Below are 27,977 nucleotides of genomic sequence, written 5' to 3'. Positions count from 1 at the left end.
ACAAGGCTGGCCTTGAACTCACTAGGTCTGCCAGCCTCCTGAGTTAATGGGATTAAAGCAACAGCAAGCTAAAAAATTCTTATGAGGCCCCGGACAGCGGCGGCGGTGGCGCACACCTCTAATCCCAGCACTCCAGGAGGCAGAGGCAGGCGGATCTCTGTGAGTTCGAGGCCAGCCTGGGCTACCAAGTGAGTTCTAGGAAAAGTACCAAAGCTACACAGAGAAACCCTGTCTCGGAAAAAAACCAAAAAAAAGGAAAAAAAAAAAAATCTTATGAATAAAACTGAAAACATCTTTCTCTGCTATCCATGCTCATCCATCCTAAAACGGCAAAGGCATTTTTTTATGATCTCCAATGCGTACCTGAGTTTCTGGTTTATATTTATCCACCCATGGCTCATTGTCAGACAGATCCTCTTTTGAAGTTTCTACACCATAAGTCTGTTGTAAAGGAGACAGCGTTCCTCTTTTTCGAGACGGCAATCTGTTACTTTCTAATGTGGAGGACAGACTTTTTCTTCTGTGACTGGAATTATTCAAAGCTAAAGAGGAAGCAGTGACAGTAGTGATGGCAGTAGTGGCTGAAAAATCATCGAACGACGGGTCTACCCAGTCTGTTACCTGCAAAGGAAGGAGACTGCAATTACTACGATTTTATACCTACGCCCTATGCAACTGAACTACTTCAGAAATGTGATTAGAACCCTTCGAGTCCTACAAATGGTCTCTCTCCCTGTCAGCATTCTCTGAACAGGGTCCTGCTCGAGCTGACCCAGAAGGCACACTGCAGCCGTGGACAGCCTTGCACTGGAGCTGCTCCTGTCTCAGCCTCTCACGGACTAGAATTACAGGCATGCTGCCACCACACTCAGCACTTCAACTTCTGCTTGCTTTCTTCTTTTTGCAATTTTCTTATTTTTGATTTTCTGACACACGGTTTCTCTGTGTAGCCCTGGCTGTCCTAGAATTCACTCTGTAGACCCAGCTGGCCTTGAAATCACAGGGATCTTCCACCTCTGTCTCCTGAGTAGGAACTGTATTAAGGCCCATATTAGTTTTAAGACTTTGCAGGCTGGGCGGAGCACACCTTTAATCCCAGCACTGGGAGGCAGAGGCAGGCGGATCTCTGTGAGTTCGAGGCCAGCCTGGGCTACCAAGTGAGTGCCAGGAAAGGCGCAAAGCTACACAGAGAAACCCTGTCTTGAAAAACCAAACAAACAAAAAAAAGAAAGTGCTAACCTTGCTGGGCGGTGGTAGCACATGCCTTTAATCCCAGCACTAAGGAGGCACAGCCAGGTGGATCTCTGTGAGTTCAAGGCTAGCCTGGTCTCAGAGTGAGATCCAGGACAGGCACCAAAAACTACACAGAGAAACCCTGTCTTGAAAAAAGGAAAAAGAAAGTGCTAACCTTCCCATGTTTCCTTCTTTTACTTCCTTTTCTTAAAAAACCTTTGTAAAAGCTGGGCAAAGTGGTGCACACCTTTGATCCCAGCATTCAGGAAGCAGAGGCAGGAGGATTCCTGTGAGTTTGAGGCCATCCTGGTCTATAGATCGAGTTCCAGGACAGCCAGGGCTGTTACACAGTGAAACCCTGTCTTGAAGAAAAAAATGGTAAATTGAGCAATTTTAGCCAAAAATAACAGTACTAAGGTGGTTTTTAAGATAATGAAGTTTTTTTAAATGTCTCAGTATGGTCACACTAGCTTCTCAGTCCAGCTTTGGAGAGACAGAGACAAGAGGATGGCAGCAAGTTTGAAGATCTTCTGCTCTACATAATAAGGATCTACCTCAAAAACTCAAAACCAAACAAACAAAAGTTTTTTTTTTTTTTTTTTTTTTTTTTTTTTTTTTTTTTTTTTGGTTTTTTCGAAACAGGGTTTCTCTGTGTAGCTTTGCGCCTTTCCTGGAACTCACTTGGTAGCCCAGGCTGGCCTCGAACTCACAGAGATCCTCCTGGCTCTGCCTCCCAAGTGCTGGGATTAAAGGCGTGCGCCACCACCGCCCGGCAAACAAACAAAAGTTTTAAGAATGGATTTTCTTAATACTCTACTATAAATCTAGAAAAACAATCTAACTTGTCACCTGGCTTTTGAAATTTCCTGCCTGACTAATGAGGAGGAACCAAGGTTATATTTTCTTCAAAGGTGCTCTGCTTGGGTCAGGGACATTGCTGAGCAGTAGCATGCTTGCCTGGCATCACTAGGCCTTGGCTTCAGACTTGACCCTTAAGATGGAGAGTGATAAACAAAGGAGGGACTTAATTACAGTTGTGAACTCTTTGTTAGATAATGCTCTTCTCAGAGGTAGAGTCCAAAACTGGAGGTGGAAACAAGGCTTCTAGGGGGAAAATGTGGGCTGATAACTGCTTTATCAATGCTAATTTACACTTTACTCTTGTCAGGTCAGGAAGATTATCACAAAAAGAAAAAAAAAGTTATGGAGAAAAAAATGCAGTCATAACCAGCTGATTCATTTTTTTCTTTGCCAAAGAGATTGGCAATGTTACTATAATTTTTTTCTTTCTTCTGTATTTAAAAGTACATGAAAACAGGTTTATGCTAAACTTTCTGATAAGAATATTGATTTGTATGTTATTTATACATTTTGTAGTTTTATTTCTTTTTTTGTTTTTGTAGACAGGGTTTCTCTGTGTAGCGTTGGCACCAGTCCTGGATCTCGCTCTGTAGCCCAGGCTGGTCTCAAACTCAGAGACCCACCTGCCTCTGCCTCCCGTGTGCTGGGATTAAAGGTGTGCGCTACTGCTGCTGCTGCTGCTACTGCTGCTTCCTGACTGTAATTTTAGTTCTTGTGCCACCACTGCCTAATTACAGTTTTCTTTCTTAATTCCATCTACCATGAGAAAAACAGCAAAGTTACATGATTTACTTGAAATCAGAGAAAAATTGGAGCCACCCTTAGGGAAACAGCTCCCAGCTGCCTTTCTTTCCTGTGATACTATTTGGACTCCTCTCACACCCAAATTCCTATCTTGCTGGGGAAAAACAAAAAAACAAAACACACACACACACACACACACACACACACACACACACACACACACACTGAACTTCATGACTTCTAAGAGGTAGAGCCTGTGGCTAAACTAACCAATTACCACACACCTAACTCTCTCTTCTCTTCAAAAGTGCTACTCTTTGTAACTGGGACTACAAATGCTTTTTCAAAACTGGGCATCATGGTTCAAGCCTTTAGTCCCAGCAACTCAGGGAAACAGAAGCCAACCTAATCTACACAGTGAGTTAGTTCCAAGGCAGCCAGGTCTACACAGAGAAACTCTGTTTTTGGGGAAAAAAAAAAAAAAAAAAATTTTTTTTTGAAGGCTTTTTCAGAATAAAGGTTCTGGTTGTTTTGCAGCTTATTACCAGTTTCTAGATCACTAATTACAATAGTCATTGGACCATCACTAGTCACTGAGACCAAATATAACTTTTTGTCATTGTCTTTAGGCAATTACTACAAGGCCATTTTATATTTATCATACCTTTGTGGAAGATACCTTTGGTCTAAGGAAAGTTTCTGACATTATAAACTTTAATAGTTCCCATCAGTAGCATACAATCTGGAGTACAATGAAGTATAATCCACCTGGGGGAAAAGAATAAAAACATCTCAAATTAGGAAAAACTGTAAATACAGAATTATAATAACCAGTATTTAAATGTGCAATCAGCCACATAACAGGGGCTCAAGAACTAATAAAAAAAAAACAGAGTAAATATGTTAAAATCCTAAAGTAAATTTTAGTTTAAATGATTATAGTTTTACCTGATAATCAATCTGTGGTGGTATAAGAAGTTTTTCACATAAGCTCAATGATGAATGAAACAGAAAACCACATATTTATGAACTTAACTTTTGTTATAAAGAAAAAGTAATCCCATTATGAGCAGTTTTCAAGCTGATTTTTTTTTTCTTAAGTTTTTCGAGACAGGGTTTCTCTGTGAAACAGTCCTGGCTGCCCTGGAACTTACTCTGTAGACCAGGCTGGCCTTGAACTCACAGAGCTCCACCTGCCTCTGCCTCCTGAGTGCTGGGATTAAAGGTATGCAGCACCACCACCCGGCTCATGCTGGAATTCTTATTTCAAATCAAGCTGCAAAGTACGGTGGATTTACAAAAATACAATGAAGTCGGGTTCATTACTCACTTTGGATATTGGAAGGTGCACCGGTCTATTTTAGAGTTGAAGACACACACAGCCCACACACTTAAAAATTGTCCCACTTAATAAAACAAATCCTCTCCCCTTATATCATTTAGGGTTAGAGCCTGACGTTTCAAAAGGGAACAAGAACATCTACTTAAAAATTTATACTCGTCTAAATAAAAGATACTCAATGATGTTATTGGTCTGGACTCTTGGAAAACAAGACTGACAATCTCCTCCTTCAATAAACAAGACAACTGTCCCAGATGGTACCAGGCTCGTAAAATACGCTGGACATAAACGAGACCTTCAGGACTATCCCTAGCCGGTCCCCCTCCACCCCACACACTGCACAGGGGACACTGAGCACGCACATCAGTCCTAGGCAATTCCGCAACCACCAGCGAGCAGAACTGACACCTCCAGACCAGGGCTCCTCCTACACCCACATCCTACACCAGTCCATCCGGAAGGACAGCCCAGGTAGGCGTGAAGACGAAGCCGGCCTCGCGCCTCTAAGGACATTCATAAACACAGCCGAAGCCGCGGCCGCCTTACTGTCTCGGAGCCGCGTCCCCTCGTGGGCGGAACGAAGGAGTCCGAGATCTACTCCCTGCGGAAGGGCAGCGAGCGAGCGGCCCGGCCCTCCCAGCTCCGCCGCAGGCTTCCAGGAGGACCCGCCTCCCGGGGGACCTTCCTGACCCGCGGCGCTTCCCGCGACGCAGACGGAGGGGCGGGGGCGGGCGGCCGAGCGAGTGGTGTAGGCGTCCAGCGTACTGCCTGACCCAAACAAATTGCAGGCCAGCGCGGTGGCCCGGCTCCCAGCCTCCGATGCTTGGCGCGTTGCACCCAAGGCCGGGGAGTCATCGGTGCGTGCTCAAGCGGGGGGGCCCTGAAGAGTGCGTCGGGAAGCACCGCGCGGGGCCTGGAGGAGAGCGAGCCGCAGGCGCGCCCGACCGCCCGTCCTTTCCGGCTCCTCCCCCGGAGCGCTCGGCGTCGGGCGCGTGGAGCCGAGGCGCTGGCGGCTGCCCCCGGGGAGGGAGGACTATGAAGCTTCCGAACATCCTGCTCACCGGTTAGGGCGCGCGGCGGGGGCCGGGCCGGGCCGGGGGGTGGGGTGCCGAGTGGCTGGGAGGTCCCCGGGGTTGGAGGGGTTGGCGGGGGTCGCGGCGGGCTCGCCCCCGGGCGCCTCCGGGCGCGCGGCGCGGCGCGGTGCTGTCGCGTCAGGACCCGGCGCCGCTCGCGCCCGTTGCGGGGGAGGGGGCCGGACGCGCGGCGGAGAGGAGGAAGAGGAGAGAGCGGCCGCTGGCTCGCGCGCTCCGCTGCTCCGCCAGAGACTCGGGGCTTTGTGAAGCTAGTATTTCGCCCGGAGAAGAACCGGCTGCTGCTCCTCGGTCGGGGTTGGGCTTGGGATTTTTTTTTTTTTTTTTTTCAATTCTAGCCGATAGGAGATAGGTGATGATGGGGTAATGGTGGGTGCCTCCGTCCTTGGGCCTTCCTGGTCCCTTGTCTTCCCCCTTCCCCGTCCCCGTTCCCCCCCACCCCCCGTTTTCTGAGAAACATCTCCCAAAAGATTTCGGTGGGTGATTTCGCGTGTCACGTGAAGAGACGTGACCGATTAAGTGTCAAGTCTCGTTCGGTGGGTGTCCACAGGCTTTGTTGTTGTTGTTGCTGCGGTGGGAAAGGCTCCCCTGAGCGTTTGTGGCCGCTCTGTGCCGTGGAAGGTTAAGATCTGGAGCTGGCCGTGGGTGGAGCCCTTCTGGGTCTTCGAAGCTTTACCTGGAAATAATCCCGTTGTAGCGTCTATTAGCATCGCAGGCCAGTCGTACAAAAACTGAGTGGGTGTAGATGCTGTCCCTTTGTACAGAAAGGAATTAAGATGCTGTTTGTGGAAGCGGAGCTTTTGTTAGTTAAGGAATCATAAACAGGCTTTAGCCTTTCAGAGTCCTTAGGAGGAACGTTTTACGGTATCTGATTTGCATGGGCAGACCGTGTCTTGGGGTTTCTTTAAGACATTGAAGCCAGTAGCCTACGGGGTGAGACCCTGGTGATGTAGCTCAGTTCGTAGGCATGATCCCTGGGTTGGATCTCCTCGACTACATAAACTGGATAGCGTAATTTATGTTCGTTATCCCAGAATACTAAGGAAGATTGGAAGTTAAAGGCCAGCCTGGAATGCACAATGCCCTCACTAAAAGCAAAACAAGAGCTACACCATAAGAAGTCTGTAGATTAAAAAAAAAAGTAAGCTTGTTGAGTACAGAGTTCATACAGGTTGAGTCAAGGGTTCAGATTGCTGTATTCCAGTGAAAATACTATTTTTCTGGATATGGAGATGTGATTTATCAGGGTTACTTATAAGTTTGAATGGCTGAAATTATGTTTTGATTGTCTTAGCTATAAAAGGAGAAAAGCAAAGGGCTGTATAGGATGTCAGTGCTGTATGTGTGGATATATACAATGTGTGTATGTGTGCACATAGTTAAATACATACCAAGTAGTATATTGTATCCCTTAGATATGCACAAACACATAGAAAGTTAAGTAAGAAACTAGTTTGCAGTAGTTCCCTCTGGGGAAGTTTAAATTAGAGTTAGGGGTGATTAGTCGTTATGAGATCTCATACTACTTAATTTTTTTCCATTAAAGCAATAAATGATGGTAGTTTATTTGAGGTGCTTTATTTTATGCTGGTTAGTTTCATGTTGTTGGCAGACAGAATTGGCATCAACATTGCTGAAAACCTACCCCTGAAAATTAGGATACAGAGACTGACACCCAGTTATTTCTGGAGAATTTTTTGTATGGTTTAATTTGGTTTGGTTTTGAGACAAGGTCTCTGTATCCTTGGCTGTCTGAAACTCACTATGTAGATCAGGCTGGTCTTGAACTCACAGATTCATCTGCCTCTGCCCTCTGAGTGCTGGGATTAAAGGCATACGTCACCACGCCAGGCTTTGGGGGGTTCCTTTCACCATACTGTTTATTGAAGGAGGGAGGAGGTCTTAAATACAGACTTACAGCACAATGGGAGAACCCCAGAGGGCAGAGATTCACTACCAATGTTTTACAATCTTGCATCTAAGCTGTTAATGCCCATTATACAGGATACACAGACAAGGATCTTTAGCATTCAGGAGGGTGGAACCAGGCAGGGAATTAGCATAGGGATAATGTCAAGGTCAGCAAGCAAGGCAATGGTTACCCAAAACAGGGGTGGGGATGGATACAGGTCCCCCTTTTACTAAAAAATGAGCTTCTGACTTAGGTTGTGTGGAACGTCAGCAGGTCACCTTACCCGTCATGGAGACGCCTGCCCAGGCCACACAGGCGCTCTCCCTGGGGGTATTCTTATTAGATCATGTTATATATTGATATAAGATTGCTAATTAAGAAAAGTTTTATATCAGTTAGGAACCTTCAGGGCAGACCATACCTGACATCTAATAAGTAGTATTTGACAGTATTTTTCTGTGGCTTCTTTTACAGGTACACCAGGGGTTGGAAAAACTACACTAGGCAAAGAACTTGCATCAAGATCAGGACTGAAGTACATTAATGTGGGGGATTTAGCTCAAGAAGGTAAGAGACTCTTTGATGTTGGATTCTTGTTTTTAAGTCAGGTAGTTGAGTGTCAGTACTAAGTTAGCTAAGTGTTGCTAGAGGGTCCAGAAAGCAGAAAGACACTGGGAGTAAGCAATTTGTGTTCTGCTGGGGACGCAAGAAATAAAAAGCACTACATGCTTAGTATGACTGCATAGTTATTTTGGACATTTCCCCTTCCCTAACCCAAAATAACTAGCAAAGTTTGTGAACAATAATAATTGGGATGGCTTCTGTGAGGAGAGTGAAGAGGAGGGAAAATGCTGTGGGTGATTTTTAAACATGTGTGAGACAGTGTGTATTGATCTCTGAGGAAGGACAGATTATTGTGAACTCAAGCAGTAAGATATTAACTCTATCATGCTATTTAATCAGTCACTTTAACTGTGATAGTTGCATGACCAGGCTCACTGCAGATAGTTTAAAGTAGTGTTTTTACTGATTTTACCCTGTTTTCCCCTAATCTTTTATTACTTAATTTATTTGTGTCATCTTTTTATATTCCACATCAGAGAAGGAACTCAGTGTTTTTAAGCAAAGGGAAGTTTAAGTATGCTTAAAGTAAAAAGATTGGTGTTTTACATTTTAAATATATTTTTGAAAATTTTAACACATTTGAAAATTTTAAATTCCTAACAGTTGCTGCTAAAGTAACTATTTCGGTTTGATCTAATTTCCCTATTTTTTTTAAATGACCTAAAGTCTGATCACCGGATATCATGGAGTCTGGCAAGATGGCTTCTCCCAAGAGCATGCCGAAAGATGCACAGATGATGGCACAAATCCTGAAGGATATGGGGATAACAGAATATGAGCCAAGAGTTATAAATCAGATGTTGGAGTTTGCCTTCCGATATGTGACCACAATTCTAGATGATGCTAAAATATATTCAAGCCATGCTAAGAAGGCGACTGTTGATGCAGATGATGTGCGATTGGCCATCCAGTGCCGTGCCGACCAGTCGTTCACTTCTCCTCCCCCGAGAGATTTTTTATTAGATATTGCAAGACAAAGAAATCAAACCCCTTTGCCATTGATCAAGCCATATTCAGGTCCTAGATTGCCACCCGATAGATATTGTTTAACTGCCCCAAATTATAGGCTTAAGTCTTTACAAAAAAAGGCATCTACTCCTGCAGGAAGAATAACAGTTCCACGGTTAAGTGTTGGTTCAGTTTCTAGCAGACCAAGTACTCCCACACTAGGCACACCAACTCCACAAACCGTGTCTGTCTCAACGAAAGTAGGCACTCCAATGTCCCTCACGGGACAGAGGTTTACAGTGCAGATGCCTGCTTCTCAGTCCCCTGCCGTGAAAGCTTCAATTCCTGCAACATCAGCAGTTCAGAATGTTCTGATCAATCCATCATTAATTGGGTCCAAAAACATCCTTATTACCACTAATATGGTATCACAAAATACAGCCAATGAGTCAGCAAATGCCCTGAAAAGAAAGCGTGAAGATGACGATGATGACGATGATGATGATGATGATGACTATGATAATTTGTAATCTAGCCTGGATGCATGTAACATGTGTACTTGGTCTTGAATCCATTGTACTGAAATGAAACAAGCATGTTGGATGTTCTAAATCTGTATTTTAGAAAATGGTATTTAATAAGTACACGTACTATGCTTTTCAATTGAAATGTTCAGTTTTAATAGAACTAGTAATGGTTTTTCATCAACCTTTATGCATAAAAAATAAAATTGTCATTTATCAATATGATTTTTGGTACTTCGGCAATTATGTTTTCACAAGCAATTTTCCCCTCATCTTAAAATTGTTACATCTACTTTGCTATCTACCTCTAATGTTTTCTGGTGTTTAATTATTTTGAGGTACAGTCTAAGTAAGTAGTACAGGCTGTCCTAGAACTATGTTGCCCAGGCAGGCTTTGAATTTACAGAGTTCATTCTGCCTCTGCCTCCCAAGTACTGGGATTAAAGGTGTGTACCAACATACCCAGCTAGATAGTTATTTTAGAGTCTCTCGTGTATAAGTCACTCTTAGGGTATTTTCTCATATTTATGTAACCATGACACCTACTTGGAAAAACTACTTGGTCAAGATTTCTTCATATAACTAAATTATATTTATTTCATTTATATGCTTAGATTTAACTATCTCAGTGGCCTATTTTCTCAGTTCCTCTTTTTTTTTTTTTTTTAAATCGTATTCCTTTGGTCATATTTGGTTGTACTTAAGACTCTTGGCATTTCTCAGTTTCTACCTCATTTTTTTCCCAATTTTTTTAATGTATGTAGGTGTTTTGCTTGTATGTAAGTGTACCACACATGTGCCTGGTGCCCATGGAGGCCTGAAGAGGGCTTCAGATACCCTGGGACTGGAGTCACAGATGGTTGTAGGACACAGGTGGGTGCTGGGAATTGAACCTGGGTCCTCTGAAAGAGTAGCCACTGATCCATCTCTCTAGACCCCTATCTCACCTTAAAGTTTAAAAATTTTCCCCTAACTCTGGCTCAAATGAATTCTAACTAAGCTCAGTAGTATGGGAGTGTAAGAATGCTTATATTATCCTGTGTTCCCTCAGATACTCTCCACTGGATGTTCTTTCATATACAGTTGTTTTACTGTTAATAGCATTCTTAATTTTCCTATCTCCGGTTTATTAGCCTTTAGCCTGATAAAGGCTAACTCCAGGGTGCACATAGGTCTGGGACTGGTAGAATAATACCAGGCATTGAACTCATTTCAGATAGAACAGGTTCTTACATACATGTTAAGCATTTACTGTACCACAGAGCTACATGCTCCGTAGTTAGAATCTTGGTTTTACTCTTAACTTAGGAGTTGGCAAGCTCCTGCTGTACATGTCCCTGAGCTAAAGAATATAGACATCTGTTCTACATAGCTGTCTAAACTCCCAAATTAGCGTATTTAAGAGCAGGCCCTGCAATCATCCTTGATTCTTCTTACCACCGCCTGGTTCTGACTTCCCACACATACACATATACTCTGCACAGGCCTACTTGGTCTCTAACTTCTCATAGTTTCTCTGGGGGGGGGGACGACCTATATAGTACTCTTTCCCATCTCCCTGGCCACTGATACTGTGCCTAGAATTTTTTTTAGCATTACACTTTGTATATTTGCAATGGTGTGAGCTTGCCATGGCACACGTGGAGGTCAGAGGACTTTTGGGAGTCAGTTCTCACCTTCCACCATGTGGGCCCTGGGGATCAAACGCAAATGGTGAGGTAGCAAATACCTTTACTTATTGAACCATTTCTCTGGCCCTTGTGATTTGTTTTGTTTGGAACAAGGTCTCATGCAGCTTGGGCTGGCCTGGTACTTAGTCAATAGCCAAGGATCATCTGATCTGGTGCTTCTGCCTGTACTTCCTCTTAGTGCACTTTCAAGTGTGCACCCCCACATCTGGTTTATCTGGTGCTGAAGATCAAACTCAGGGTTGGTACGTGCCGTGTAAGTATCTACCACCTGAGATCCCAGTCTCATCTGTGAGAAATCTCAAGCTCTAGTATCTCTCACTTCTCTTTTGATACTATTCATGGAAGTTAGAAAAGGATAAGAAATAGCTGGGCACATGCCATTAGTCCCAGCACTTGGGAGACAGAGGCAGGTGGATCTCTGTGAGTTCGAGGTCACAGCCTGGACTACAGAGCGAGTTCTGGGACAACCAAGGTTACACAGAGAAACACTGGCTTGAAAAACAAAACAAAGTCACGTGTGTGAACAACTATAGAATCAGCTTCCTCTTAACATTCTAAAGTATACATTTTCTTGTTTTGAAATGTGGAGTGAGCTTTAAAATCCATCTCTACTATCACAACTCTCAGTACAGGCTGTGGTCACTGATTACCAAGAATTCTGAAGTCATCTTCATAAAGGATCCCTGCTGCTTCCAGATTTGGCTCCAATTCACTATTTTCCAGAAAACAAAATGGTTTTTTAAAATAAGACGCAAATCACCATATTTCGTGTCTAATATACTTTAAAATTTTTCTTTCCTTGATCTAAACTCTTTGTGCAGTCTTAATGGCCGTTTGGATCTGACTTCAACTTACTTAGACCCTTAAAACTATTTTCTAATTGTTGTCAAAGACTCACCCTCCCTCTGGTCCTTAGGCTCTCTGTCTTTGATTATCTTGCTTACTTTGGTTAAAATGGCCTCCTCAGTTCTCTCTACCCCTTCTCCAGCTAACTGCATCAAATCTCTGCTTAGAAAGTACTTCCTCTAGGAGCTGGGGAGATAGCTCAGTAGGAAGAGCTCTTAGTCTGCAAGCACAAGGTAAAAAGCAGGGTGATGCTGCATGTGCCTGTAACCTCAGTGACGGTGAGTGGAGACAGGCAGATCATGGAAGCTTGCTGGCCAGCCAGTCTACCCCAAAGAGTGAGCTTCATTTAGTGAGAAGCCCTGTCTTGGGGTAATAAGGCCAATAGCAATAGAGGAAGGTACCCACTGTCCTGCTCTAATCATTGCAAAGGCGCGCGCGCGCACGCACGCGCACACACACACCTATACATTCGTATGGATGCAACACACACAGATAGGCACGCACTACTACACCTCCCCTAATATCTTGAGGCTATGCTAGGTACCCATCCAATTCTTCCCCTAGCAACACAAGCCCATTTCCAGACTTTTACCTGTCATCTCCAGTTTATTATAAATTCTTTGAGGGAAGAGACTGTATTTGTCTTTATATATTTGGTTCGCTATTGTGTCCTTATCTAATCTCTTCAATCACTAGTACATGCTCTGTGGTAAAAGTATTTTGGAAATGAGTATTTGAAAGTTTATATTACACTTGTTACATTAAAATATGTTGGCATGATTGAAAATATCCTTCATCAGCCCGGTGATGATGGAACATTTAATCTTAGTACTTAAGGCAGAGGTAGATGGATCTGAGCCACACAGAAAAACGATGTCTTGGAAACAACATACAAACATACATGCATACATACATACCCTTCATTTTGGAATGAAGATGGCTCAGCAGGTAAAATCACATGTGTGAAAGACTCCCATGTGCTTTGATTCCCTACATATTCTCCTAACATATCATACATACACAGTAGTATGTGTATAAAAAAAAAAATTAAAACCTTCATTTCCACCTCAAAGGAGGCCAGAGAGATGGTTCAGCAGTCAAGAGCTGTGACTGATCTTCAAGAGAATGCAGGTTTGATTTCCAGCACCCACACACAGCTCACAACTGTAACTCCACTTCCAGGGCATCCATCACCTTCTTCTGGCCTCTGGACACCAGGGATGCATGTAGTTCACAGACACACGGAGACAAAGCTTACATATACATCCTCTAAATCTTTAAAGAAAACCTTTAAAACAATCATCACAACTCCAGGCGGTGGTGGCACACGCCTTTAGTCCCAGCACTTGGGAGGCAGAGCCAGATGGATCTCTGAGTTCAAGGCCAGCCTGGTCTACAGAGTGAGATCCAGGACAGGCACCAAAACTGCACAGAGAAACCCTGTCTGAAAAAAACAAAAACCATAGTAAGTAGTAAGGTTTCTAATTCTAAAGGTTATTTTGCTACATACATCTATTTTAGACAGCATATATGTGTGTGTGTAATGGGGGGGACCAGTGTCGAGACAGGGTTTCTTTGTATAGTTTTGGCTGTCCTAGAACACATTTTGTAGACCAGGCTGACCTAGAAATCATAGAGATCCCACCTGCCTCTGCCTCCCGAGTGCTGGGATTAAAGGTGTGCCACCAGTGCCCCAGCCAAAGCATATAATTTTTTAAAATAAAAAAATGTTTGTGGGTGTTTTGCCTGTATGTAACATCTGCACCATTGTGTATACCTGATGCCCTGGAGTCCAGGAGAGGGCCTTGGATAGAGGTAAAGTGAATAGGAAGATAGGATTTCTGCTTATCAAATTTGTCTTACTTGTTATGAGTCCCAAAGTTAGAGAACCCACATCCTAGAAAAATACGCTGTATCTGACCCTGCCAATTCTTCTGAGTGGTGCTTGCTTTGTGCCATAGCAGAAAACTAATCAGGTAAAAATAAATAACAACAGCTATGAAACAGCATTGCTTCTATACCACATGGGATGGAAGAGTGTTTGGTGATTAATTTGGATAATAGGCAAGATGCTTAAGAGACCCTAGAGAGCATTGTCCTGGATTTGTTTGGCTAACTGTCCACTCTTAACCATCAGAACTAAGAGCGCAGTCTCTCCATGCAGTACAACATGAACTAGATGAAAAAGGATGTCAGGGGTATCTATCAGCAGGAGAAATCGACTGTTGGTGTCATTATTCTAGCCAAGAATGTTAGCTTCAAGTGAGGAAACGACAGTGAGAGGGAACTAGGACAGAATGCCATCTACCATCTTCGTGTCCTTATAGACGAGCAAAGCAGAGTTCACCCCTGCTCCACTTCAGCCTCTCAAATTCCATTTGTTCTGAGTCTGAAATGTCCCCCACTGGCTCACATATCTGTGAGTTTGTTTGAGACAAGGACTCACTATGTAGCCCTGGGCTAGCCTAGAACTTGCTAGTAGACCAGGCTAGCCTCAAACTCAGCCACTTGTCTCTGCCTCCTGAGTGCTGGAACTGAAGGTGTGTGTCACCATACCCTGCTGTTTTGAGTCAAAAAGAGTACTAAAGATTTATTTTTCATTATTTTTAATTATGTGTATGTGTCTGTGTGTGAGTGTGTACATGTGAGTGCAGGTACCCCCAGAGACCAGAGGTACTGGATCCCCTGAAGTTGGAGTTCCAGGCAGTTGGAAGCTGCCCCATGTAGATGCTGGAAACAATTCTGGTCCTCTGCAGAAGGACGTTCGTAACCACAATGCCTTCTCTTCATCGCTATAGGCTCATGTCCCCAGATGGTGACACTGGGGTTTGTGAAACTTTCCGGAGGTATGGCCTGGCTGGTACAGGGGCTATCCCTGGTGGTTATTGTCTCCCCTCTACTTCCTGTTCGGTCGCCATGTCAAACAGTGGCAGCTGCAGACTCCCACCACCTCGGCCTGGAGCAGCTCTGTCATACCTTCTCTGCCATGAGGGCTGACATGTCCTGAAAGCATGACCTTTGCTCCTGCTGTGGGGGATCTTGTCACAGCGATGAGAAAGGTGACCGCTGCCTAGGGAACAGGAATTAAGTAGTTCCTAAGTATGACATCCAGCCCTTTGCTGCCGCAGCCGGTGACCTTGGATGCTTGTCTACGAGGTCAAGGATGCCCCGTCTTTTCACAGCAGCTTTCGTCGTTATTTTAAACTTACTGACAGCACTTGGTGTGGGTTTATGAGTTAATTCATGTGGTTGTTTTGTTTTGAGACTAGGTCTCTTCTCTCCTGGGCTGGCCTATAACTTGCTGTGTAGCCAAGAATGACCTTGAACTCCTGGTTATCCTGAGTGCTTGGATTTTAGACATGTGACACCACACCTGGTTTATTTATTGCTGGCACTCAAACCCAGGGCTTCCTGTGCAATAGGCAAGTCCTCTGCCAACTAAGTTATTCCCACTAAGTTTTTTTTTTTCTTTCCAGTTTTACGTCTATAAGTTTTTTGCCTATATGTATGTATGTGTACCCTGGGTATGTCTGGTGCCCCCAGAGGCCAGAAGAGGGTGTCAGAACCAGCGTTACAGACAGTTGTGAGTCACCATGTGAGCTTTGGGAACTGAAACCAGGTCTTCTGAAAGACCAGCAAGTACCTTTAACTGATGAGCCATCTCTCAAGCCTCTGTCTTTTAAAATAAACCAATTTTTTTCACTTGAGTATATGAGATTGAATTAAGGGCCTTGTGAATGTTAAGTAAGTGCTCTACCACTGAGCTATAGCCACAGGTCCAAGACTATCTAGCTTTTGAGAGGAATGGTTTTTAGAGATTCTAAGAAATAAAGATACCGACTCCTTTTCCCCAGTCCTTATGAAAATGTGAGATCAGGGAAGGGGGATTCCCTGCCTGAAGCAAGAACCTGAGATTGCTTGGAGTAAGTTTACATTCTTTTTGTTTTTTGTTTTTTGAGACAAGGTTTTTCTGTGTAGCTCTAGCTGTCCTGGAACTCGCTTTGTCGACCAGGCTGTCCTCAAACTCACAGAGATTCACTTACCTCTACCTCCCAAGTGCTGGGATTAAAGGTGTGCGCCACCTCAGCAGCAAGTTTGTATTCTTGACCTTGATCTGGAACCCAATCTTAGTTTGGTTTGGTTTGGTTGGGTTTTTTTAATTGTTTTGAGGCAAGGTCTCTCTATGTAGTCCCAAATGTCCTGGAACTCGCTATGTAGACTGGGCTGGCCTGGAATTCACAGAGCTCTGCCCACCTCTACCTCCAGCACATTGGGATTGGAGCCCAATCTTACTGTTTGAGATGTCAGTCCATGTATTCTCTTTTCCTACCAATCAAAAACAAAACAAAATGTTATTTCTTCCACTAATGGCCTCCCAAACTCTGATATTGGCTGTCCCCCTTCCCCTCTTTAAAGTTATTTCAACTTTGATGTTTGAAATTTTCAGATAAAGGCTGGAAAGATGGCCTAGACATTAAGAATGCACACTGCTTTTGCAAAGAACCCAAGTTCAGAGCACCACATTGGGTGGTTCACAACTGTCTGTGACTCCAGTTCTATGGAGATCCAGTGGCTCTGGCCTATGCAGACACCCACACTCATGCACATAACTAGACATAGATGTACACATAATTAAATATAAATCTTGTAGCCAGGTGTGGTGGCTAAGGCCTTTAATTCCAACTTTTGTGAGGCGGAAGGCAGATGGATTTCTGTGAGTTCAAGGCCAGCCAGATAGATATAGCGCGACCCTGTCTTAGAGGGGAGGAGTTGTAGAAAGTAAACCTTTTATTTAAAAAAAATTACAGCTGCTGCTGCTGGTGGTGGTGGTGGTAGTAGCAGTGCATGCCTTTAATCCCAATACTTGAGAGACAGAGGCAGGAAGATCTCTGGTTAGAGGCCAGCCTGGTTGATAGAGCTAGTTCTAGGACAACCAAGACTATACAAAGAAATCTTGTATTGAAGGGAAAAAAAAAGCATTCTGCTCTTGTGGAGGAACAGAGTTCAGTTCCTGGCACTTATCTTGTGGTTTACAGCCAGCAACCTATTACACGGGTTTCGTGGTTTCCACACTTCTGGCCTCCTCAGGAATCTGCACTCACGGACACACACATAATTAAAAATAAAATCTTAATTTTTGTTTGTGTATTTCATGTATGCAAATGCTTTGTCTACACACCAGAAGGGGGCATTGGACCTCGTTATAGATGGTTATAAGCCACCATGTGGTTGCTGGGATTTGAACTCAGGACCTCAGGAAGAGTAGAGGAGCCAGTGCTCCTAACTGCTGAACCATCTCTCCAATCCCCAATAAAAATCTTAATTTAAAAAAAAAATGTGAAGGTTTTGGATATGCTGGGCATGGTGGTACATGCCTGTAATCCTAGAGGTTGAAATCAGAGGATTCCTAATTCAAGGTCAGGGTGGGCTTCATGGTGAGACCCTGACTCAAGAGCACAAAGCAAACAAACTTTAAGATACCCAGGTTTCCTTCTGGCTAAGATTCCGGTTTGTCAGCACTGCTGACTATGTCTGTGACCATGCCGAAGCTATTATATGTGTCTCAGCTGTTGGATCGGTGCCCTTTCTTGCATCTGAAGGAATCAATGATGTGTTTCCTCAAATCTAAAATTAAACTGAAAATCAGTGAAAGCTGCTTGGGACATAGTAACAAGCTGATGTAAATCTCTCGTAGGGCAGTTATATGATGGCTACGACGAAGAATACAATTGTCCGATTTTAGATGAAGATAGGGTAAGTATTGACTGAACAGAGGAATATGCATTTGTTGAACTTCTTGGGAAAGTTCATTGCCGTTTTCTTAGGGCCATTCATCCTTTTTATTGTGTGCTTATTACAGGTCGTTGATGAGCTAGAGAATCAGATGAGAGAAGGTGGCGTTATTGTTGATTACCATGGCTGTGATTTCTTTCCGGAACGCTGGTTTCATATAGTTTTTGTGCTGAGAACAGATAACAGTATACTGTACAAAAGACTTGAAACAAGGTAAGGAAAAGAAAAAAGTGATTCTGTTTTGGTTTGGTGCTCTTTTTTTAGACAGGGTTTCTCTGTGTAACAGCCCTGGCTGTCCACTTTATAGACCAGGCTGGCCTCGAACTTATAGAGATTCCCCTGCCTCTGCCTCCTGAGTGCTGGGATTCTTATTTTGTTCTTAAAGCAAATAAACTTGTATTCAGGTTCATGATGTTGGCTGACACTACCATGAGAAGACTTTCTGTTTGAAAAGTAGCTGCTTTATTTGTTCTCTATAAAGTAAACCTATGTGATGGTTATTCTGAACTGAAGACATTTGTAAAACACAGGTATTCTGAGTGACAGAATGTCTCAACTGAATTTTTTTTTTCTTTTTTGTTTGTTTTTTTCAAGACAGGGTTTCTCTTTGTAGCCTTGGCTGTCCTGTAACTCACAGAGATCCTGTCCTGTAACAACTTCCTGCCTCTGCCTCCCAAGTGCTAGGGTTAGAGGCATGTACTATCACTGCCCAGCTTCAGCTGCAATTTGATTTAGTAAAATATACCAGATAGAAACCCCCACATAATCATGTTTTATCCTTGATACAAGCCTTTCCCAGAAAAAGAGTCAAACAATAATATTTTTTGTTTGAGCATTACCCATTTAAATTATGCCTATTTCAACAATGCGGAAGTTTATGAAAATTAACAAAATAATTCAATCATTAAAATATATTTTGGACACATCCATATAGAACATTAGATTTAACCAGAAAAAGGAACTTGAAGGGGAAACTTTTTTTCTGATATATTTTGATCCAGACTGTAGGCAGATAGAGATTTTAGAGGGCGTTAGAAGACAGTATCAGAAAGAAAAGCTCCAGAATTTTGTCAAATCTCGGATCGGAATGGCCAGCTCTGATTGACCACTGGTTGGGATGCGTATACAGTCTTTGCACAGAGGACAAGTAGCATCTAGATGACAGATTAGGCTAAGCTGGATCTGAACTCCCCTCTTTGTTCTTTAAATAGTGAAAAGCCATTATGAAATTTTGAGCAAAGAGAAATGGATGTAAGATGTGAAAGTGAACCAGGTGTCATGGTGCACACCTTTTACCCCAGCACTCGGGAGGCAGAGGCAGGGGGATCTCTTGAGTTCGAGGCCAGCCTAGACTACAGAATGAGTTATAGGACAGCCAGTACTATATAGTGAGACCCTGTCTCAAAAACCTAACAAAAAAGATGTGAAAGTGAAGAGGAGACTATTTGAGACAGGAAGGGACCGGTGGGATTAGGGGTGGCAGTGACAATATGGAATTCAGTGCATGATAAACGTGGAAATGTTGTAATGGAATCCATTATTTTATATGTTAATTAGGATTTTAAAAGATGGTCAAGGAGAGGAGCCAGCCATGTCGCTTTAGTGGTGGAGCATGTGTGAAGCAAGTGCAAGGCCCCAAGTTCAAGGGAAAACAACTGTCCAAAGAACTGAAAGAGACCATATGCACATGTGACTTTGTCAGTCACGACAATTTACACTTTACCTTCCAAACCAGTTTTATGTAAATCACCGAAGACTAAGATGTGAAAGAACAAGTCAATATTTTTGGCTTTATTTTTAATATTTAACGTGTGTGTGTGTGTGTGTGTGTGTGTGTGTGTGTGTGTGTGTGTGTGTGTGTGTGTGCGCGCACCACGTTCACGAAGGAGCCCGTAGAGGTCAGACCTCTGAACCTGTGTCTTCTGCAAGAGCAGCGAGTGCTCTTGACCACTGCGCCGCTCTCCAGCCTGTATTTTCTTAGTTCTGAGATCCGCCCTGTGGAGTCTGCTTCCCAGCCTCCACTGCTTAAGGTTCCCTGGGACTGCTAGAATCCTGACTCTTTCTTTTGCTCCAGATGAGTAATCAGAGCTGGCTCGCAAGTGGATGGCTTCAGAAAAGTCACTCGTACATGACACCATCTCCAGCATCATATCCCTTCCCTGTACAAGGTCTTCTGCAAACGTGGCCCATTCCTGTTTAGTAGAGTTCATGGCCACATCTGCAAAGGTCACTGATTCCTGAAGCTTGGATGTTAAGGAGACACTGTTAATCCTACAGACTCCAATAAAGACCACTGACCCAATTATGGCCAGATTAAAGCAAGCTTGATTCATGTGCACATCAAGGTGGGGTTCATGAGACCATCAGGCCAATTTCCCATACCCCTTTGTAGGGCAAAACTGCAAATGTGGTTACAGAAGCGAGAACAGGCAGTTGGGTTTTACAAAGCAGATAAGGAAATCTTCCTGGAGCAGTTGTTACAGAACATTTTATGATTGGGGGTGAGTTGCAACCCAGCTGTGAGAAATAGAAACTCAAATTTTAAAGTAAACAGATACTTAACTTAGCTACAGGTTCAAATGGCTTCCAGGAACAAAAGGGAGTTGGGCTGGTTCCTCAGCTGCTGTCATCCGATCTCTTTATTGCTATCAAAGGCTCCGAATGACCTTGGTGGCTTTTCAGCAGTGGAGGGCATGATGCCATGTAGTGGTCCTCTGGCCCCTTAGCTTTTTAACTGGCTTAGTTCGTTAATTTACATACTGCCTAAATATTATATAAATTACTTTTATTACCTTTGGGATTGGTAAAATACAGATAACATTTTTATGATGAATTAGCCAATCATGTATGGGAGTCCATGTTTTCCTCTGTGTGTACTATCTGTCTTATTATAAATCCTTGCTATGGATCCTTTTATTTGTCTCTTAGCCAAGAATCTGGTTTGGGGTAGGTCCTTGTAGGTTGGCCAATTGATTGGTAATTATTTGAGCAGCTAATAAATTAGCAAGGGATTCAGATAAACCCAAATGTTAGTCTCATAATTCTTGGCTTAGCCCTCATGTCCAAGAAGTCTGTCACACAGTGGCTAGTCTGTTTTCTCTAGGCAAAGAGAGCGTGAGATGTGTCTTGTGTAATTTCTGATGTATTCACGTGTCCAGTTTCCAGCTTGTTCAAAGCTATAGTTAATACCGTTCTGTTGGCTTCACCTCTCTGCTTCCAGGGGTTACAGTGAGAAGAAGCTACAAGACAACATTCAGTGTGAGATTTTCCAAGTTCTCTATGAAGAAGCCAGAGCCTCCTACCGAGAAGAAATTGTGCATCAGCTGCCCAGTAATGAACCAGAGCAGCTAGAGGATAACATCAACCAAATCTCAAAATGGATTGAGCAGTGGGTCAAAGATCATAACTCCTGAATTAGAGACTGGCGAGCTAGGCGTGGTTGGTGCACACCTTTAATCCTAGATCTTGGGAGGCAGAGGCTGGTCTACATAGTGAGTTCTAGGCCAGCCAGGGTTGTGTAGTAAGACTCTATCTCAAAAGAAAAAAAAAAGCCTGGCCACAGTATAGCCACCCCGTTAATATCACTCAGTCCACCTAGCAGAAATGCCCAGGGGTCAGCAGAAGAAAACTGTGTCGCAGCTCTAGGTGCTGCCTGGGTTTCTTTTTCTCCATGAGAAAGCTCACCCACAATCCCAAATACTAATATAAATTATTTTAAGGACTGAACCTAAAAATTGTCATCAAATTCAATGGACAATAAATCTGATGATCCCTGGGGACATATCTTTTAAATTTACTAAAATGTAGGTGATCTCTTAAAATAAAAATGGAAGACTAAAGATACACCATCAGAGTATTGCTTTTTTATTTATAAAAGTAGAGGGGGCTGATGAGATGGCTGACTAAATAAAAAACTTGTCACCATGGCTGAGGGCATGAGTTTAATGCCTGAGACTCACATGAGAAGGAGAGAACCAACTCAGGTTGTCGTGCATGTCGGGTTCCCACATGCATACTGTGGCATGTGCACTCACATGCGCACACAGAAGCAATGAAAAGGAGGTTTAAATCACTGGAGGGCTGGGGAGGTGGCTCAGTGAAAGTGCTCACTGCAGGAGCACTTGACAGGCAGGAGGTCTGGAGCCCTGCCTGTCAACGGCCCTGGGGGCAGAGGGAGCCCCTGGGACAGGCCGGCTAACTAGACCAGCTGGAATCGGCAAGAGACTGCTTCAGCTAAACAGTGACTAAGGAAGACAACTTTGGACTTCACATGTGTGTGCCAAGGGCACCCACACACATACATAAAATGTGGGCTGGCAGTTGTGGGGCCGAGAAAGATCCAGGTGAATGGAGTCTGTCTGGGGCCCCACAGCCTCAGACCATAGGAAAGCCTTCTCCCCACGGTGAGTGTGGATGTTGACTGTGCAGAAAATGTCCCCCATAACTTCCTTCCCCGGGCGTTCATGACCTAGAGAGATCTCTTAAGAGATTAGGTAAACCAGCCTCCTTGATCCAGCAGTATACCATAAACCCCGCCTCCTTGTTATCTGTATGTGGTAACGCCACCTCCTTGTTCAGCTGTGTGCAATAACCCGCCTAACAACAAGCTGAGCTACAGGGTACTGAGGTTTCTCCATCCCGGGGTCAGTCCACTGTTTGGTGCACAGGCTGATAGTCCACCAGCTCTTCTGTCTGTGTGTGCCATTTCTTCAGGCCCTGGACACCCCTAATCAGGCCTGTTGCTGGAGCCGCCCTGGACACATCAAACAACACAGTTCTGTATACAGAACTCATTTGGTACAAAATGTTACACTGGCCTTTTAGCCCAGGTCACCTCCCTTTAGGAAATAATTGTATATCCTTGCAGATACTTTATGCCTATATAACGTGTATGTATACATTTTTTTTAAAATCATGGTGGTTACCATGGGGCACACCTTTAATCCCAGCACTCAGAAGGCAGAGGCAGGGGGATCTCTGAGTTTGAGGCCAGCCTGGTCTACAGAGTGAGTTCTAGATGGCAGGGCTACACAGAGAAACCTTGTCTCCTACACACACACACACACACACACACACACACACACACACACGCTTAGTAATAGGGCTGAGGAAATGAGTCAAGTGTTTGCAAGGACAAGAATTTGATTCCCAGAACCCACATTTTTAAAAAGCTGGTGCCGTGGCACGTCCATCTAATCCCAGTGCTGGAGAGGCTGAGACTCGCGGCTGCCTGGGGCTCTCTGGCCCCGCCAAGCCTACTTCATGAGTTCCAGGCTATGGTGCCTCAGGAATGTCCAAGGTGGTCCTCTGGCTTCCATGTGCACACACATACACAAAATAACACATCGCACACATTGGTCTGTATTTTTTTTATTATGTGAGGATTATATCATTTTAGAAAATACAGACCCTTGCCAGGCAGTGGTGGCACACACTTTTAATCCCAGCACTCGGGAGGCAGAGACAGGCGGATCTCTGTGAGTTCAAGGCCAGCCTAATCTATAGAGTGAGTTCCAGGACAGCCAGGGCTACACAGAGAAACCCTGTCTCGAAAAAACAAGACAAAGCAAAAAGAAAACACAAACCTCTCAATTGTCTTTTAGATAAATTTTATCATCTTAAGATTCAGGTTTTAGGGGTTGGGGGTTTAGCTCAGTGGTAGGGCGCTTACCTAGCAAGAGCAAGGCCCTGGGTTCGGTCCTCAGCTGGGGGGCAGGAAGGGGGAGGAAGATTCAGGTTTTAAAATTTGATGACAAATATACAGTTGGTCTGGGGGTGTGGCTCAGTGATGGCATATGTTTAGATGGACAAAGCCTGTCTTAGTCACCGGTCCATTGCTGTGAGACATGGTGACCAAGGCAACTTATACAAGAAAGCATCGGATTAGGAGGTTTGCTCAGTTTCAGAGGGTGAGCCTGGGACCATCACGGCAGGGAGCATGGCAGCAGGCAGGCAGGCATGGCACTTGAGCAGTAGCGGAGAGCTCACATGTGACCCACAAGCAGCAGGCAGAGAGATACCTGGCCTGGTTTGGGCTTTTGAAACCTTAAAAGCCCATCCCCCAGTGACATACCTCCAACAAGGCCACACCTCCTAACCCTTCCCAAAATGTAGTAGTTCCACCAAGGAGGAACCAAACACTCAAATAAAGGAGCTCATGGGGGGCCATTCTCATCCAAACCACCACAGGGCCACTTCATACAATCATCAGCACCCCACAAAAGATAGAGTGTACAGGCCACATTTGTTAAAAGATTTGTGTGTGATATAGATGCATATGCATTTACAGTGTTCTGCCCAGATCACGACCCCCAGAGAGACCACCGAAGACAGAGGGTGTCCAGAATATTAAGATACCCTTGCCTAAGCTTTTTCCTCTCTGGAGAAGAGAGTAGGGGTCTTACAGAGGCCTCATAGTCCCCCCTTTCTTTGATCCTAATGGGGTTCAGTCATGGGCCCCTAACTAGCTCCTACTCATGGGACTCTTTCCCATCTTCTCTAGGGTCAGCATATAACTCGAATTCGGTGGTATTTAGTGGTGTATGCCCTCTTTGTACCATAAGCTGGCCCGTACCTAGTCGTTCCCTCATATATCGGAGCAGTTTATTTATGACATAAGGTCCGAAGGCGATGGCCACAAAGAAGAGTATTACGGGCCCTTTGAGGGATGAGACCAGAGTAGTAAGCCAGGGGGATGTGGAGTACCAACTCCAGAACCAGCTTTGGTTGGCTTCATGTTCTCTTTTTCGTTTTGCCAGCCCTCCTCTACTCTGGCCACTGATTCTCCGGAGTGGTCTCCATAGAAACAGCATTCCTCACCTAGGGCGGCACATAACCTTTTTTCCCTTCAGGAAAATAAGATCTCGCCCTCTCCTGTTTTGCGTGACCACCTCTGCTGGGGAGGATAGGGAGTCCTGGGGGGTGTGAGATGGAGTTTTCCAGTGTCTCTCTGTCCTCCTCGAGGGAAAGGCGGAGGCTGGACTATCGCTGCTGTGGAGCGATCAGGGACGCAGCCCCGGTCCCCAGTCCCGCCAAGCTAGTCCCCAGTAGCACAGATAGAGTGGGGGCTGTAACTGGTTCTCTCTGACAGCGGCTGGGGCTGATAGGCTCGATTAGGTCAGGCAGGTCTTCCTCGGTGTGAGATATATCAGTCGGGGCACGAGTCCGACTCATAGACAAAACCCCCGGGTCTTATTAAGGACCGTGAGGTGTGCGCATGGAGTCAGCCCAGAGGAACACGCCCGCCAGGTGTCGTCTGGTTCCCAAGTGGCTCAGTACCATTGCAGTGGACCTGAGATTCCAGTGGAACTTGTCCTATGCATAAGCCTTGGCCCTCCACCTGTTGGAGTGTTAAGGAGGCGGTTGTGTATCATAGCAGAGCCAACGAGAGGCTGTTAAATTGGGCTCTAGTGGCATTAAGAAGCAGAAAGGATTTTTGGAACAGGGAGAACAGCAGGGACTCTATGTGGCTGGGCTTAATGGTGGTATGGTCAGATTCAGTGGCAGTGCTGTGTCCCCTGGCACAACTCGCTTTGGTTGGGGGTTCAGTACTATGTTGGGCCCCACTGAGGTTTTTACTGGGGACAGAGTGCGCCGGATGGTGAAAGTAAGTTTAGGGTCATACCCCGAACGGTATAGCCGCAACCCCCACGTTTTCCCAGTGGTCCAGTTGGCCTTTTTTCCTTTTTCAGTAAACCTAATTATCAGGGAGTTGCAGCGACCTCCAGGGGTTGCCCATGGATGATTGGGGAAGCGTTCCTTATCATAACAAGGGCCGCAGTCTACCCATCTGCTATTTTGTTGACATTTCCCTGTTCCTAGCATACTTCTGTCCCCGCGGCCCACAGTAATCAAGTCAGTTTTTATCGGGGCCTCCCACCAAATATACCCCGTGCTTACGCAATCCCACGCGGCACAATAGGCTGACCCTGGGCCCCCACATTTTTTAACTTGGTCCCGGCTCCGGGAATGTCCAGGGCATACATAAAAGTGTTGCTCCCTAGTTCTCTTTCTCTGGCCAGGAGAAGCACACCCGTACCCGGGAAAAGGTTCCTGGTCTGATGGGTCCCACGCCTCCTCTCCTACCAGATCACAAAGGTCGACATACAAGTCCGGGAACCAGGGGTCCTTAGGTTCTCCGATCGAGGAGCTGGAATTGGCAATGACGCCAGTTTCCTCGTTGACTACCAGCCAGGTCTGGTTCCATGGCGCATGAGGGTTGTTGGAGTGACCTGCCCCGTGGGAAGCTTTCACAAGCAGAAGCAGCAGAAGCAGGACGGGCTTCATGTTCTTTGGCGTTGGAGCTTGAACTTTAGCGGGTTGGAGGGGTGTTCAGAGGCCTCCCAGGTCTCGTCCTGGCGTTCCTCTGGAAGGGCGAACGGGTCTGCCAGTCGGGTGTGGGAGTGGTGGATCCAGGCTGCAAGGCGGTCCACCTGGAGAGCGGTGGGTGTGGTCAGGATGACAAAGTAGGGCCCTTTCCATCTTGGCTCTAAGGTCCTGCACTGGTGTCTGCGGATCAGGACCCAGTCCCCGGGCTGGTTGCTATGGGGCTTGGGAGAAGAGGAGGATGAATAGATGGCCCGTAATTGGGGCCATATGCCCTCTTGTATTTGGGACAAAAGTTTTAAACTCTTAATGAGGTCCACATCCTCCGTCTGCATCACCAGCTCTGTTTCAAAGCTAGGTAGGAGAGGGGGTGGCTGCCCATACACGACCTCAAAAGGGGTTAATCCTAGTTGATAGGGGGAGTTCCTTACTCTAGGGGAGGAGAGTCACCCAATCACCGCCAGTCTCCAAGGCTAATTTAGTTAGGGTCTCTTTTATGTCCCATTCACGAGCCCCCAAATGTTCTGCCCAGATCACGACCCCCAGAGAGACCACCGAAGACAGAGGGTGTCCAGACTGCAACAGCAACATTTATTGCAAGCGAGATACAAGCCAGGCAGGGACTCGACCTCTGACACCTGTCACACCGAGGCAGGGAGGAGTTCCTCCTTTCTCTGTCCAGCTGGCTTTTAAAGACAAAAACCACAATCCCCCACAGTCCCTCCCCGATCCCTTCTCCCCTAATTAGTATTGGTTCCATTTTCCCAGGCCTATATGTTATCTTTATTTTTCGTCTGTTCAGCTGCTTTGTCAGGACTTTTATGAGCTGCCTCCAGAGTTGAGACAAACATGGTCAAACATCCTGACTTTGTATTTTCAAGTTCCTGGGGCTGATATCACCATCTGGGAACTTAAAAGTGGTCCGGGCCTGTCTATATTAAGATATCCTTGCCTAAGCGTCTTCCTCTCTGGAGAATAGAGTAGGGGTCTTACAGAGGCCTCACATTAGAATATGTGCATGCAGGTACATGTGTGTTTATGAAGTCTAGAGGCTGACACCAGGCTCCCCCCCCCCCCAGAAGTTTCAGGACTCCTAATCTTTTAGTTTGAGTTAATCAGTTCTCTCTGGTGGGCATAAGTTTACAGATTTCTACTATCATAAACACCTGAATGATAGCATATTTTTACTATACCAGGCAGTCTTATTTTTAAGAGAGAGAGAGAGAGAGAGAGAGAGAGAGAGAGAGAGCTCTGAATTCGCACAGCCACCCCTAGAAGTAGTTCGCCAGTTTCTGTTCAGGCAATGGAACCAAGAACAGAAACCAGGCGATCGCATGGGGTATATGGGAAAGGTCCCATGCAATCGCCTAGAAGGTCTCCTGAGATAAACTCCGTTCTCAGTCGGGGTTTCCTCATATCTAAGGACAATGCCGATGGGCTCTGGAGAAGAAACGAGAGGTTTATAACTGCAAGGGAAGGATCTGATCTCTGTTTTCCAAACCAGAGTAATCTTGGTAAGGATTCTCTCGGCGACAGCCATGGGACAAAGGGGCGGATACATTTATCACTTACATTGGCGGGTAGGGATGGGTACCGGTCAATCTGTCCTCAAAACAGCATCGCGGGAACTTCTGCCAGTGAACGTGCAAATAGAAGAGTCACTTCATCCCCAAGCTTTCTGCCAAAGCTCTGAACCCTTCTCCCTCCGCATTTCTGCCTCTGCCACGTGCAACCTTTTCTGTCTGACTTCCGCCCGCACTGAGCGGGCTAAAATGAGCGGGCTTGGGCGGCTTCTAAGGAACCTTAACTCCACCCACTCATTCTCAAGCTGCCTGGAGAGGCACAGACAGGTCTGGTAATGGCTACGATCCATGCAAATAAGTTTACAATAGTCAGGATGGCTCTTAAGCCAAAAATCAACTTATAGCCTCAGGCAAGTCTTCCAAAAGGATCAGTTTATGGTCTGCCTCCTGGCAGATCTTCCAAAAGCTGTCCTTAAGCCAGCAACCATCAAATAATAATAATAATAATAATAATAATAAT

General features: G+C 45.1%; 4 protein-coding genes across 7 annotated transcripts in view; 2 read left to right on the top strand and 2 right to left on the bottom strand.

Annotated features, from left to right (window-relative positions):
* The window catches only part of Rad17 (RAD17 checkpoint clamp loader component), a 29,470-nt gene extending 24,633 nt beyond the window's left edge, over positions 1–4,837 (bottom strand). The window contains exons 1-3 of one of the 2 annotated variants that reach the window (XM_028884845.2): positions 4,543–4,837; positions 3,503–3,606; positions 364–621 (exon numbers count right to left, since the gene is read on the bottom strand). In XM_028884845.2, coding sequence (XP_028740678.1) covers positions 364–621; positions 3,503–3,544 — 300 coding nt within the window. In that variant the 5' untranslated portion in view covers positions 3,545–3,606; positions 4,543–4,837. The remainder of the gene's footprint in view (positions 1–363; positions 622–3,502; positions 3,607–4,542) is intronic. The other variant, XM_028884846.2, reaches the window with a different exon arrangement.
* Positions 4,838–5,155: 318 nt separating this feature from the next.
* Taf9 (TATA-box binding protein associated factor 9) lies at positions 5,156–9,504 on the top strand. 2 transcript variants are annotated; one of them, XM_028884847.2, is made up of 3 exons: positions 5,156–5,243; positions 7,658–7,750; positions 8,474–9,504. In XM_028884847.2, exon 3 carries the CDS (start codon positions 8,491–8,493, stop codon positions 9,283–9,285), a length of 795 nt encoding a protein of 264 aa, XP_028740680.1. In that variant the 5' UTR covers positions 5,156–5,243; positions 7,658–7,750; positions 8,474–8,490; the 3' UTR covers positions 9,286–9,504. The 2 variants fall into 2 exon arrangements, with proteins under 2 accessions (XP_028740680.1, XP_028740681.1); XM_028884848.2 differs by lacking the exon at positions 5,156–5,243 and adding an exon at positions 5,553–5,623.
* Positions 5,162–21,454, top strand: Ak6 (adenylate kinase 6). The gene is made up of 5 exons (XM_028884849.2): positions 5,162–5,243; positions 7,658–7,750; positions 17,512–17,570; positions 17,677–17,822; positions 20,830–21,454. Exons 1-5 carry the CDS (start codon positions 5,216–5,218, stop codon positions 21,020–21,022), a joined length of 519 nt encoding a protein of 172 aa, XP_028740682.1. The 5' UTR covers positions 5,162–5,215; the 3' UTR covers positions 21,023–21,454.
* A 1,747-nt stretch (positions 21,455–23,201) lies between these two features.
* Positions 23,202–27,861, bottom strand: LOC119088723 (MLV-related proviral Env polyprotein-like). Of its 2 annotated transcripts, none has more exons than XM_037209468.1 (2): positions 27,507–27,861; positions 23,202–26,158 (listed from the first exon to the last, which is right to left on the bottom strand). In XM_037209468.1, the coding sequence occupies exon 2, from the start codon at positions 25,893–25,895 to the stop codon at positions 25,071–25,073; it is 825 nt and encodes a 274-aa protein (XP_037065363.1). In that variant the 5' UTR covers positions 25,896–26,158; positions 27,507–27,861; the 3' UTR covers positions 23,202–25,070. The 2 variants fall into 2 exon arrangements, with proteins under 2 accessions (XP_037065363.1, XP_037065362.1); XM_037209467.1 differs by having other exon boundaries at positions 23,202–26,041.
* Positions 27,862–27,977: the final 116 nt, after the last annotated feature.

The sequence above is a fragment of the Peromyscus leucopus genome, chromosome 11, assembly GCF_004664715.2.
Source record: "Peromyscus leucopus breed LL Stock chromosome 11, UCI_PerLeu_2.1, whole genome shotgun sequence".
Lineage (NCBI taxonomy): Eukaryota > Metazoa > Chordata > Mammalia > Rodentia > Cricetidae > Peromyscus > Peromyscus leucopus.
Note: the sequence above shows the minus strand (reverse complement) of the source record. Positions and strands in the feature narration are given on the sequence as shown.